Below are 13,560 nucleotides of genomic sequence, written 5' to 3'. Positions count from 1 at the left end.
CATTATGTGTCTTCAGTCCCACAACCACTGCCTTTGGGTATTCCTTGTGAGAAATATTCCCTGTTACCTGAAGTGTCAGAGAACTGGGTCCACTTATAAACCTAGAGAAAAGAGTAAGCAGGGCTGATTTATGTGATCTTGACCACTATTCTCTTTCAGACAGGAACTGGAATATTTTCTTTATTTTATCCCCACTGGTCTTCCCATAGCACAGGTAACAAAGGCTGCAGTTCTAGAGTGGTATGGCATGTCAGCCAAAAGTCTAGGCATTTAAATGTAGATGAGTATTGTTTGGTTTCCTTTTTCTTCTCCTTGTAAAATTCAAACCATGTTAAGTTTGAAGAACAAGTGCCAGCTCTAGGATATCTGTAATTTGTCCATTCTATGAGCATGAGGTAATAACTTTGAGTTGGTTCAGAGTATTTCCCTCCCCAAGACACTTGTCTTGTTCAAAGTCTGCGTAAGAATCTAACATGGGGTAAATTATAATTGTAAATTGCTTATCTCACAATAAGTTACTTTTACTTACTTCTTATGCTCTAATAAATAACCTCTTGAGCTCAGAAATATAACTTCATTAGTGCTGGGTTCAGATATCACCCTTGAAAGTGATTTTCTGACTATTAACAAAATCTTTAAAGTTCCTGAGGTATTTTCAGTGACAGAAGGGTTGTCCTGTTTTGTCAGGGGGAGAGGGAGCTGTGCAGAGCTATAATGATTCAGACATACTACTAAATTTAATTCAACTATGTCTAATTAAATTCTGGAAATACTTGCCTTTTTTTTCCCCATGATGTAGTTTGTATAGTAAACTACTGACTCTACTGATCTCCATCCTCATGCTGTGTCTGCATTATCTTGAGTGAGACATCATTCTAGATACCTTGGTATGGCATTTCAGTGCCATTTCAAGTCAGTGTCTGCTTAAGATCATCATCAGGTTAAACCTTTGTCATCCCATCTGTGCCCCTCTCTTTACAGGAACTGTTATGTTCATCTCCATTCGAAATTTTAAAATACTGAATTAAGCAGCAAGTTGGCGTGCCTATCTAGGGAACCGGTCATTTAATACCACCTACTCCAGTGAGGAATGCAAGCTCCTCAGCACTTGTTATGCAAGGATGGGAATGGGCAAAATGCCTGGAATGCTGATGGCTCAAAATTAACAGTTTTTTCCACAGGAATATGTTAAATTGCTGGATCAGTAGGGACCTCAGTATCTGGCATTAGGCCAGATAAAAGCACTCTTTTGCAGTGACTACAGTTAAAAAATAGTATCTTAAAAATACTCATTAGGAAGGAGAAATGTGCTTGAAAAACAGGCTTCATAAAGGATCCTAAGTGGGGTTTTTTTTCCACTTTAGGTTGCAATCTATGTCAAATCATTGATTTATTTAAGTGGATGTTTCAAGGCAGCTTAATATATGCACTGAGTTTGACAGTTTTCTTCTAACACAGCAGCAGTGAGAATGACAGACATAAAGTCTGGCATAGGCAAGCACAGTGAAATGGCTTATTTATGTATTTATTGTGATTGGAAGAAAAGTTTGTGTCTGAGGAGATAGTCTGCAGTTACAGAGCATACTTAAGAGGATTTTTTTACTAAGTTCTGAGCATAACTAAAAATGACAACTCAGATTTTTATTCATAATTTTGAGTGAATGAGACCATAAAAGCCTTAACGGTGTCTTCTAGCCAAGGAGATAAATATTAAAAAGTTTGTCACTGGTAGCTTCTTGGAACAACTTACCATACAGAGGGATTCCCCAGTGCAAAGCAAACAACAAAATTGCCCCAAAACTTCAGTTCATGTGTAGGAAATAGAGGTTGCAGAAGACTGGTTTTTTGGTGCTTCAACAGATTCCTGCATTATATAGTGTTTTGTGCCTGCTTTTTCTTGGTGTAAAGGGAAAACTGTAGAAACAAGAAGAGCTAGTGAGACAAGACGAGTGTCAAGGGAATCAGAGTAAATACCTAATCAGATTTTGGAACTCTTCAGTGATATAAACCTTGTCCACAGCAGTACTCTTCCCCACTTCAACAACAGTATAATTAAGTTATTGTATGAGAACTTCCTACTTTCAAAGCATCACCATAACAGAAATTGAAGGGAAAAAACAAACTTTAAGCTGGAATGTCATACACAAAGGGAGTTACGTGCTCTCAGCAAGCTCAAGCATCTAAATTAAAACCTCTTGTGTTTAGTGAAGGTGGTGTTTTACTCCACAGACAAGTGGAATCACTGATTCACTAGCACTGAAAGATCTCTTCCCTGATCATACTTCTCTCTTCCCTGTTGCCTTCATTAGTGTTCATTTGCACCTGTGGTCTGCCTCTTAACCAGCTCACCCTGCAATGTAAAAATAAGTATCAAAACAGTGTTAAAATGAAGGAGAGGGTCAGTCCTTCAGCTGTCTTACGAAGAAACACAAAGACTTCAGATGAATGTCATCTTCTTTTGTCTACAAGCTGTGTAAAAGCTTATGAACACAATCAAATAGTCCAGACTCATCTGATTCACACTCGGTTGCCAAGCTGTGATAACTCAATTGTACCGGAATTCTGCGATTCTGTTGAAAGGATCTTGAGTCCCTGTTTGTTTCATTTGGCACTGAACACCTGAAAATCAAGCTCTGTGTGCTTCAGGAGTGTTTACTGAATGTTAACAGCAGAGCAGCTTAGGCATGGGAGAGAAAGGATCCTGACCCTGCTTGCTCTTCCTGGACCTGACATTTGGTCAATGGGGTGAGGTGTTCTTCAGGAAGCTGCATCTGGAATTCATGCACAATAGCTGAAGTGTGAAATATGTAGACTGTATGTACTGATCCACAATGGTGCTTTCAGTAGGTATTGGCAGGAAGTTGGTTATTAATGCAAGGAGGAGGAAATAGTATTGAAGGGCTTGATAAAGTATTTTGCTTTAGACAAAAATGTGACATAATACCCAATTTCTTGCTGAAATAAAATGTAGTGTGTGTGGTGGGGGAAAAGGACACTGAAATTCTTATTCATATATGGATGCAGTCACTGCAAAATTACTTACATTGATGGTTTATTCTCTTCCCTTGATAATAAGATGGCCAAATACTTCCCAGATGTCAGTAGGAGATAAACCTTACTGTATGAGGTTTTGTTTTCAGATGGGGGAAACGTTGCCTTTGTCATGTCTGTGCCTTTTATTCATTATCACGTTATCACGCTGTGAGTCTTTGGTTTGCGTGTTATGGGATTTTACCTTGCTTTTTTGTTATTAGTTTTCTTTCTTACCAGCTCTATTTGAAAAAGATTGTTTTTATCAAAACCAATTAACTATATCCCACTTTGATGGCTGGCTTGAAAATGTCTTTATTTATATATTTTAAGGGTAGTAATCTTTTAGAAGTACTGATCTTTGTTTGAATGGAACCATTTCAAAGTGAAGATGAAACTAACATGTAAACTGCTCAAATGTTGTACAGTTCCTGAGTATTAAATGTTCAAAAATCAGAAAGCCAGATTTTCTCTTACCTCTAATTTTAAATGTTACATTCTAAAGTGTCTAAATTGTCATTGCCAGACAAACATAAATACCTAGCAATAAGTGTTCTCCCTCTTACGCCACAAGAAACATTTGTGAAATGTCTAGCTTTAGTGTTCTTGGTAATACTGATAGGAGTTCAAAATTTGTTTCTAAAAGAACATGTTCTTAAAATGTCAGCTGTGGAATTATTCTTAAAAATGTTGTTTCATGTGATGGTACAGCATATTGACATATAAGAAACTACTTTTATAGTAGCTATAAAGCATACTACAGGAAAAAAACCCCAACAAATTAGCTTATTTAATTGCATATTTTTATGCTACATTCATCTAAAGCCACTTGTATTTTGTAACCGGTAAATCTTTTTTCCAGACTGATGTTTCTGTTTTAATGGCAGCTTTAAAATTTTGTTGTAATTTAGGGAAGTCTAATATTTTCAGTCCCTTGAACCATTCCTCTACAAGGTGGGATGTGATTGTATGGACATGTTGTCATTAGTTAAGTGTCTCACCTTCTGCTTCTTCAAATTCTTACTGTACTTTTAAAATTCCAGTTTAAGATGTGATTGTAGAAGAATTAGGAACCAAAAAATGTTCTGCTTCATCAGCTCTACAAGAAGTAAACTTGAGCTCTAAAATATTAATTCATTTTTTACAAAGTGAGAAAGCTGTGAAGACAGATATTGTCTATAGAGTAGATAAAAGCACTGTAGTTCTCGCACATTTACACATGTAGGAACACTTTCAACTGTTTACTGTTTTAAAAATGCACAAAACAATTAAAAAGAACCCTGAAACCAATCAACCAAACAAAACCCTCCAAAAACAAACCCAGTCCAAAACCCAGAAACAAATACTCTCCCAAACCCCTCTAAATTTTCTTGGTTTGGTATTTAGAAGAAAAAGGGCACAGACATCAACAGGCTTCATGTTTAGATATTTTTCCTCTTGTCTTTCTCTTCTGCATTTTGAAATACATTTATCCTCTTTTAAAGAGTTTCGAATATACAACAGCAGCTGGCCTTGCTTGATAATGAATCCTGGCCAGGAATGGCTGAAGCGGACAGGGACCGTCTTCAGCTCATCAAAGAGAAGGAGGCTCTTCTTCAGGAGTTGCAGCTCATCAGTCAGCAGAGACGATCCCCAGAAGACATTGCACGTTTGGAGGAAGAAAAAAGACGCTTGGAAGATGAAATTCAGCGAGCTCGAGCAACGTCTGCACATGGGGCCACTGAAAGGTTTGGGAACTTGAATTGTTTTCTTCTCTGTTGTGAGATCCATATAGGTAGCTTTGAAAAGAAGAGCAGGGAATTTCATTGTATTTAAGGAAAAACTAAATTACTAGAGAAATTTGGTTTCAGAAAAGGAGAAGACTGTTCCTATCCCTATTTAATTCTATCTGTCTTGGACTTTTCTGAAGCAGAGGTGTCGTCTAGTTAGTTTTCCTTTCATTCATTTAAAAATTCTGAATGGGAAGAAGAAATCTGAATAGAATCTCAAAAGATGCTTGGAATAGGTCTGAGTGATACTCCCTGATAGAGAGCTGAATAACAGTATCTGGATAGTAAAAGATTTTTCTGTTCTTTACAGTGGAGTAGTGCTCATCTCCCAAAGCATCAGAACAAAGATCTTTTGCTATATTTAGTTTCTGCCTTGTAACAGGAAAGTTAAATGATGATGTTTTTGCTGCATTTTATATACAATATTTCCTTTTCATTTGCAGTCTCAGCAGTGGGAACACATCCCAATTCTGACATTCAAAGAACATAGTAAGCAAAGTCATTCTTGAAAACTTAAAAATCAAGTTATATGTAAAATAAACAACCCAAAAACATATTAGTGGAAACACAATATTTATTTCAAAGTTGCCTAGCTTTTCCTGTAGCCAGAGTAAAGGACAAAACCTCTTAATCTCTTTTTACCATAGACCGCTTCCAGTGAAAGCAAGAAGCTGCTTGTTCTTGCTTCTCATAAACAGTGGTAAAACCTCAGCTTTGACACTTCAGGAAAACCTACAAGAACTAGCTTTAATGTGATCTGTGTAAAGGTTAATATTTACACAATTAAGACACTTGAAAAATATTTGGAAGTGCTTTCCATATACAGATTTTGACTAGTCAGTTCCTTTGCAAATGCTTAATTCAGACAGTAAATTCAGTCAATAAACAGAAAATTCACAGCTAGCCTACAGATCAGTGTAATATGTTTTGCAATTTTTGCTATGTTGTGACATTGGCTTTAGAGCTTAAACTGACAGAAAAAGGAGTCCACTTTACTCTGTCGTGTAGTAAGTTTTATTTGTTGTTTTTGGGCTCTCATGTTAGGTAGTGCATACTGTGTTGGCAAGAAGGCCAAGCTATTTTTCCATGGAGTTCATGCTGTGGAAGCCAGCATTCCACTGGGGTACTTGATATTTTAAATGCTAGCAGAAAGTTGAGCAGAAGTTAGAATAATAGTAATGGGTACTCTGTTTTTGTATAGCAGATTTGAAGGAAGCTTAACTATTAGTTGCCTGATTTTCTGTTGTTTGTTTTAGATTCAGAAATAACCAAAAATATTCCTATTCTAATTCTGCTTTTGTATTTCCACTTTGTTCTAATTGTGAAATACAAAGGTATTTCTTTCTTAAATAATTAACATTCCTTTTTTGTTACTGAGTTTTAAAAGCAGTGAGTTATGTGCAGATCAAAATGAACTTCAAATCTGTATGATAGAGGTGGGGGTTTTGTTGTTTTTTGTTGTAGTGTTTTTGTTAAGGCCGATAGTCTTAGTTGGAGGCATTTCTTACTTTTTAGCACAGGTACCTTCCCTGCAGCTTCTGTCACTGTGGAGTGTAGGTTCCTAACCTTGTTTTTTTACAGTAGATGGTGTGAAATCTCTGCTTTCCCCTGCAAGCTTTTGAATCAGTTATGTTTCTTGTATCTATTTGTCCTTTTCTTTTGGTTCCTGCATGCAGTGCCTATGTGGTATAAGTTTGCATAGCTGACCTGCAGCCTTCCTTGTGCCACAGGTTAATCTGGCCTGGGGTGCACAAAGGCAGGAGAACAGGCTGAGAACTCCTGTTTTATCCAGGAGAACTCCCTTTCTGTTGATTTTTAAGTCCTGTTCATTACCATGTTGAACTCTTAACAGCTGTCTTTGCAGCTGAGGAAGGTCTGAGGCAGTGTAATAACTCTAATCTGCTTTCTCCAAACCATCAGTATCTCCATTTCCATTGTGATGTAGGGCTGAAGCTGTAACTTTCCTGGATGTATAAAATGTACAACACAAACCAGAATACTACCCTGGTATTATCTTGAAGTTCAGTGCTTGGACTTGGAAAAACAAAGCATCAGGAATATAATTCTGGATCCAGAAAAAGAGTAAATAGTAGATAAAATTTATTATTTGAAATTCTAACAATGTCAGAATACTGAATTTAAGATATCTTATAGGTGTATGAGATTGATGGCATTAAAGTTACATTCCATTTGTGTTGTGGCAGTGGTATGAGTAATTCAGCTGCTTGTTACTAGAATGGGCAAAAAATAAGTTGCAGCATGAGATTTTTCTCATTCCCTGCTTAAATGTAATGATAAATGTTAAACACAAAACATAAAACACATAGAATAAGAGCTTAAATTATATATTGGTGGTTATGGTTAACAGAAGTCCTTCAAAAATTTTCTTTGTATCTTTGAAATTTTACATTAATTGTCTTGGAATATTTTTTTGGTGACGAGGTGGAAGGGCATAGTATTTTAATAGCAGAATCAAGTTGATGTAAGGGAGAAAACAAAAATCTTGTAGAGTCTGATATTTTTACCTGGGACTTTTTATGATTTTGCTAATTGCTGCATTGTATTTTCAGCATCATGACCCTTACCTTGTGCTTCAGTTACTTCAGTTTTCTTTTTGTTACTTCAGTTTTCTTGTCTGGGAATTCTCCTGGAGTCTTGGTTCTTGTGTTCTTGCTGGAATTACTATTGCTGCATATGAGCAGCAGAAGTTCAAACTTTTCATGAAACACTGCAACTTTTTTTAATATTCCAAACTTCAGTGCATTGATTTTTTCCACATTTGGGAAGCTCCTAGCACTTTTTGAACGCTACTGTGATGAAGAAAATAGTAATATGTATGTGTTGGATTATAGGATACTGTTACAGGAGAAGAGAAATTGTTTGCTTATGCAACTAGAAGAAGCTACGCGTTTAACCTCATATTTACACTCCCAGTTAAAAAGGTAAGTTACATAAAACCAGTAGGTTTTGAAGTAACTACAGCAGAGAAGAATATTAATAATGTATGAAGTTTATCCTTTTATACTTCCGTGTATGTATGCCAAGTAAATTAATTTTTCACTACATTTCACTACACTTTGCTCTGTGGAGTGTGATGATTTGGATGGAGTTGTATAAATAATATTAGGAATGGCTATTTGGGCTACATTATTAAGTGTATCTGGGAATTTTATGTTACCTTACTTTCTGAAAGCGAGATTAGTTCTTAAAATCTGTTGTAATATTGTTACAGTTTTACTGTGGGCAAATAGCATTTTAAGTTCTGTGAGTTCTTAATATTCTGATACCTTGAAATGCAGGGGGTTTTGATCCCTGATAAGATGACAAAGTTTTGCTATTTAAATACGAGAATGTGCTAAGACCCACACCGAAGTCTAGAATGTTTTGCATATTCACACAGCTGTTTTTTGAGATGCAGCTCTTGGGGATTCCTCAGTTTAACACCACAGCACCATCAAAAGCTCAGTTCCTGCTGAGTTCCTGTCTCACTTCATCTCTCTGGCACTAATATTCTTCTCCCCCTCAACTGAGAGTGGTAAAAGGAAGTGGGATAGGATACATCCTAAAGTCTTTTTATTTTGCTTTGGAAAAACGTGTGAGAGTGAGGCTTAAACAGCAGGTTGTTAGGACTTTGCAAATCCCCTTGCACTTCTTGTCCCTGGATTGTTTATGACCAGTCATTAATATAAGTTTGAGCTGGATCATGGTAATCTATCCTTCCTGGCTTTACAATGAGTTTGCTGAGCTAGAGCCTGCTCTGGCCTCTTTTCTGCCAAATTACAGTTGTTTAAATGTTGGAGGAAAGAGTAGGCTCATCCTGTTGGACTGTTGTCTTTAGGTACTTGGCCCTTATCTAGTTGTCACTTGTACTGCTTCAGTCATGGCTGTGCTTGAGATGAGGGCAAGAGACCTGAGCTAGACTTCAAAATGGCAAATCATCTTTCCATGTCACCATACTGAATACATGTAAAATTGCTTGTGGTATCTGGATTAGTGTTTTAATGTCTGCATTGGTAATTCTGGTTATGTTTGAAAGGACATTTTTATGTTTTCTCTTTCTTTGCATGCCACAGTCTGTCAGCTAGCACTCTCACCATGTCCTCTGGCAGCAGCAGGGGATCCCTGGCCTCCAGTCGAGGATCCTTGGCCTCCAGCAGAGGCTCCCTCAGCTCAGTCAGCTTCACGGACATCTATGGCCTTCCCCAGTACGACAAATCAGACAGCGTTACAGACTACGGGCAGCATTTGCGCTTTGACATAATTCCCTTCGAGTCTCTCACAAAGGATGTGCCGTATGCTGATGCCGTTGGACACTCAAATTTCAATAAGCAGCGGAGGTCTCTGGATACCCCGCAGTCCTTGGCATCCCTGTCATCGCGGTCCTCCTTGTCATCATTGTCCCCTCCAAGCTCGCCTCTGGACACCCCGTTTCTCTCTGCATCACGAGATTCTCCGTTGGCTCAGATGTCAGAAGGTTTTGAGGAGATGGCAGGCATAGGAGCCCTGGAAATGCTCAGGGCTCAGACCACAGCCTTGGGTGATGATGATGCACAAGGCACGAGCTCATCTCAGACATCTGCTTACCCTCTGGACAGTGAAGGGCTGCGAGAAATGGGACCACACCTGGCTGCTGTCCAAACTGGTGGAGGTGAGTTTATGGATATTATTATTTTGTCACATTGTTTTAGAAAATGTCACACAGACCTAAGCATGCTAGCACAGTAGAGATTGTTCCTGCATTAGGCTTATTTTACTACCATCAGATAAAAATTGCATGATAGGTGTTACCTGTTAAAAGCCTGACCAAAACACAGGAAAATCCCCCAAACCCATACTCTAGTTTTATGTCAAAGAGGTGAAAGAATAGAGAAATCCTTGTCAATAGATCTTAAAACAGTGGTGAATTGACTGGAAGAAAGGGAATGGAATATTTACTTTCATTGGAGTGTAGCCTATTAAAGACCTAGCAAAAATGAGTAAAGTATTAGTAAGAAAAAGTATGGGTTAGTTACTTCTGAGGCCACCTTTTGTGCTGATGTTGCCTTTATATTTATAAATATATATATGTATGTATATATATATGATAATGAAAAGCAACACAAGCCCAGGAGAGATATGAGATAATCAGCAGCTATCCCATACAAAAAAAACCAAACACAAAACATGGGATGATGCTTCTGACAGTGCTTGAAGGCTGGCTATGTAGTGAATTTGTACACACTCCAGCCCAGGTTTCCTTGTCCATGTTCTGTGATGGAGCAGAAGCCACAGTGACGTGGCTTCATAAGTGCATGGTGCACTCATGAGTAGGTGCTTCATCAGCAAAGGAGCATCTTTTGTAGGGGATGTGCAAGATGTTGTGTATCTGCTTGGCTGGTTGCTTCTGAGCACCTCTGTGTGCTCTAATGGTGACAGAGTGGTGATGGGTGCAGTTAGCACAGCACACACACTGTTGAGTTTTCCTTTCCCACTGGACTGTCAGATTGATGGACTTGATTTAGCTTGCCTTGGCAGAAGCTTCTGAAGCTTGGCACTTGAGAAACATAAATTAGAGGAATCAAAAGAGAAAACAGAACACTTTTGAAACACTGAAACAAAATTAAAAGCCTGAGCTTATAATACATTCAGGAACATGACAAATTTATTTTCCTGTTTTGACCATCCAAATGAAGAACTGCTCTTAATATCAAAAATATAATCATGGTAACATTTTTGTTTGTTGACTTGCTCATTTTTCAAAATAAAAATCATACTAGTACAGAAGGACTTCTAGTGTTTAGTTTAATATTAAATTTTGTGAATCCCATCCCATTTCTATACCCAGAATTCTGTATTAACTTTGTGTAGAACGTTGCATTCAGGACTTGTGACATCAGGAATAATATGAACTATAACCAGAGAATGGATCATATTATCCCACCTAAATCTTATTTTCATGTGATAATACAAAGGAACGTTGATGGTATTTAAAGAAAACCTTTCAGGTTTTAATTTAAAAAAAAAAAGAAAACATTGCCACAGTGCTAAAAAGCCTGTATTGTTCAAAACCATTTGAGTCTAGAGTTGCCTACTTTCCTTAATGCAGTTAGTACTGCCAGAAGATACTGCAGCAGAATTTACTTTTACTAGCTGCAAACATTTCTAGTGCCCATATTGTAGCTTTCAGACCAAAATAAACATAATTCCAGAGACCAGCATGAAAACTTGTGCTTAAATTAGTGCTGTGAAGAGGCTTCCTGAGGCTTTCTTTAAACCTCAAATCAGACCACAGCATGTCTTCACCCATTGTGGTAAGTGAAAATATCTAAGTAGTTCATTTATAGCTTGTATGTGTTTCCTAGAAATGAAGGCCTAGTGTGAGGGCCTAGGCAGCAATACAGGATGAGGGGCAGCTTCCTGCTTTGATTTTCCTTTTCTCAGTTTTCTGCTGTATTTCTACACATTTCACATTTGTCTGAAAGCCTCTGTGCTTAACCTGTTGTCAGTGCTGCTGTGTCCAGCTCCTAGTCCAGAGGTTGTGGCTTTTGTACAACAGAATATTTTGTGTTGCTTTTTGAGGAAGAATGCATGGTTAAAAGGTAGCCAGGCTGCCTACTTTTGAGACTTTTTTAATTTTTATATATTTGCATTTGGAAACAATTAAAAAAAAAAATTAACTTTTCTGATTTTTGTCTACTGTGAGTTCCACACTCACTAGCTGGTGGTTTGGAATTGTAATGCAGTTGTTTGCAAGTAGCAGTTGGAAGTTTTGAAGGAATTTTGGTTTTGTGCTCTTTTCCTGGAAGAATTGGATGGAGCATCCAGCTTGTATGCCAGAGCTGGGAGCTCACAGATGCTGGGTGTTTTGGGTTTCTCCGAGGTACCATGCAGTGTGCCCTGCTGCTGCCACCCGATGGCCTGGCAGCAGAATGCTATGCTACAAAAACAGCAGTTCTTTGCCTGGTCCTTCACTAGATAGACCATGAGGTAATTTCAGTAATTTGCAAGTAATGGGGGGTGGCAGGGTTAACACTGAATAAACTGCGTGAACTTTGCAGTGATGCAGCACTTGAGCAAGTTTAAGGGGTTCTTCAGGAACTGCAGTTTTGATGTTCAGTTGCTGATCTCCTGCTTTATTGTTCTGCATCTGTCACAGGGTCACATTGTGAAATAAGTTTTCATGTGTGAATGGAGGGAATATACTTGAAAAGTGAAGTCCATCATATTATAAAGATGGGAGTGGGAGGAAACATGTTAATAAAATATTGGTCTTGAATACCTTCACTATCTCTTCTATATACTAAATCTTTCAAATGCTAAATTTCTTTTAATGCTTAAATAATCTCTTGTTTATAAAATATTGTCAGAGATCTAAAGGGTGATTTATCACTATATGCTTTTTGTCTTGTTTCTCATGCGGCACAACAGAAAAATTCACTGTAAGTGAACCTGAAATTTCTCATTGTGTGTTTTTCTGTGTGATGTGTTGGTTGTTTTGGTTTGGGGTGGGTTGTTTTGTTTTTGGTTGTTGTTTTTTTTTTTTTTTGGAGTTGCATGAGAAGAAACAGGAGATTCTGCTACATTTGGTTTTGTTTGACATTTTGCTGTACTGTTTAATTATTATGGCATACTTAAGTTTTTTGCTATGTCAACTAAACAACACATTCACAGCTGTAGTTAAACTCCTGGGGAAAGCGTTCTTTGACCTTCAGCTTTATTATATAATAGTAATGCCTGACAGCATTATGGGTAGGTAAGGTCTGTTTTTGTCTCTTACTAGTTTTTATGAGAGTGTTCTACTCTTTTATTAGCGCATTTTGAGCTGACATGCAGTATTTGTAGTCACCTAAGCTTGTGCTTTAGATTTATGTGATTTTTTTTTAGCAAATGAAGGTTTGGACAGCAAAATTTCCTTTGAAGTTCACTTTTTCAACTAATGACAATGAGAATGTTTTTTCATTCAGGGCTGTCTTATATTTATCAAACTTTGGCACCCAGTAGTTCTGGAAAATCATATATGTTCTTTAATGATTTTGTTATTTAAATCAGAAAATGGAAGGTAATGGTCTGTTTTAGAGACCATTTCACCATTCAAACAGTTCCTTAGCTTCCAGCATTGCAAAATCTGTAACGTGTGCTAAACTTTTTTCTTAAACCAGAATTTTGTGTGTCCTTGATCTTGACCAATTTTTCCTGCTGTTTTTTTACCCCCCCACCAAGTGTATATTCCGGTATTTGCATCTCTCCCAAATTTGCTGCAGTTGTCCAGAATTGAATGCTTCTGTGGCCTGAAGACAGTGAGCAAATCACTGTCAAGTTACAACATTGTTGTAGTGTGTCAGTTTTTCGTTTTATTATATTGGTGCTTGAGACTATCTTTTCCTTCCAGACAAACTGGGAACATCAGCCTCCCAAGGACAGAGCCCACAAGATCCTTCCTCTGCTACATTTATACAAAGTGTTCACATAGGGAGTGAGCCAAGGGCTTACCTAGGAAAAGAAGTCATCCTAGTGTAACTTGTTGAAATTAGTACAGAAATTACAGATGCACTTTTAAAAACAAATTGCACACTTTCATGAAGTTCAGCCTCTTTCCAGTGATGTAAAATTTTTGAGAAACTTTAATATGGAGCTGTATCTACAGATTGCTAGTTTTGATTCTTCATAACTACCAGTGACAAAATATTCTCCATAAATACCAGACAGTGAGGTAGGCTTACTGAATCAAAAGTCCTTTAAAAAAAATTAAAAGAAGGAAAAAAACCAAACCAACCAAGCAAAC

The 13,560-nt window shown here is 37.5% G+C and overlaps 1 protein-coding gene across 4 annotated transcripts in view; it reads left to right on the top strand.

Moving 5' to 3' along the window:
• Positions 1 to 13,560, top strand: part of WWC3 (WWC family member 3) — a 97,356-nt gene that overhangs the window by 65,751 nt on the left and 18,045 nt on the right. For all 4 annotated transcript variants that reach the window (XM_086880115.1, XM_086880114.1, XM_086880113.1 and 1 more), the window contains exons 9-11: positions 4,515 to 4,757; positions 7,652 to 7,741; positions 8,873 to 9,447. In XM_086880115.1, coding sequence (XP_086736241.1) covers positions 4,515 to 4,757; positions 7,652 to 7,741; positions 8,873 to 9,447 — 908 coding nt within the window. The remainder of the gene's footprint in view (positions 1 to 4,514; positions 4,758 to 7,651; positions 7,742 to 8,872; positions 9,448 to 13,560) is intronic.

Source organism: Cyanistes caeruleus, chromosome 3 (assembly GCF_971803275.1).
Source record: "Cyanistes caeruleus chromosome 3, bCyaCae1.hap1.1, whole genome shotgun sequence".
NCBI lineage: Eukaryota > Metazoa > Chordata > Aves > Passeriformes > Paridae > Cyanistes > Cyanistes caeruleus.
The sequence above is the reverse complement of the archived record's forward strand: the minus strand, read 5'-3'. Positions and strand labels throughout refer to the sequence as shown.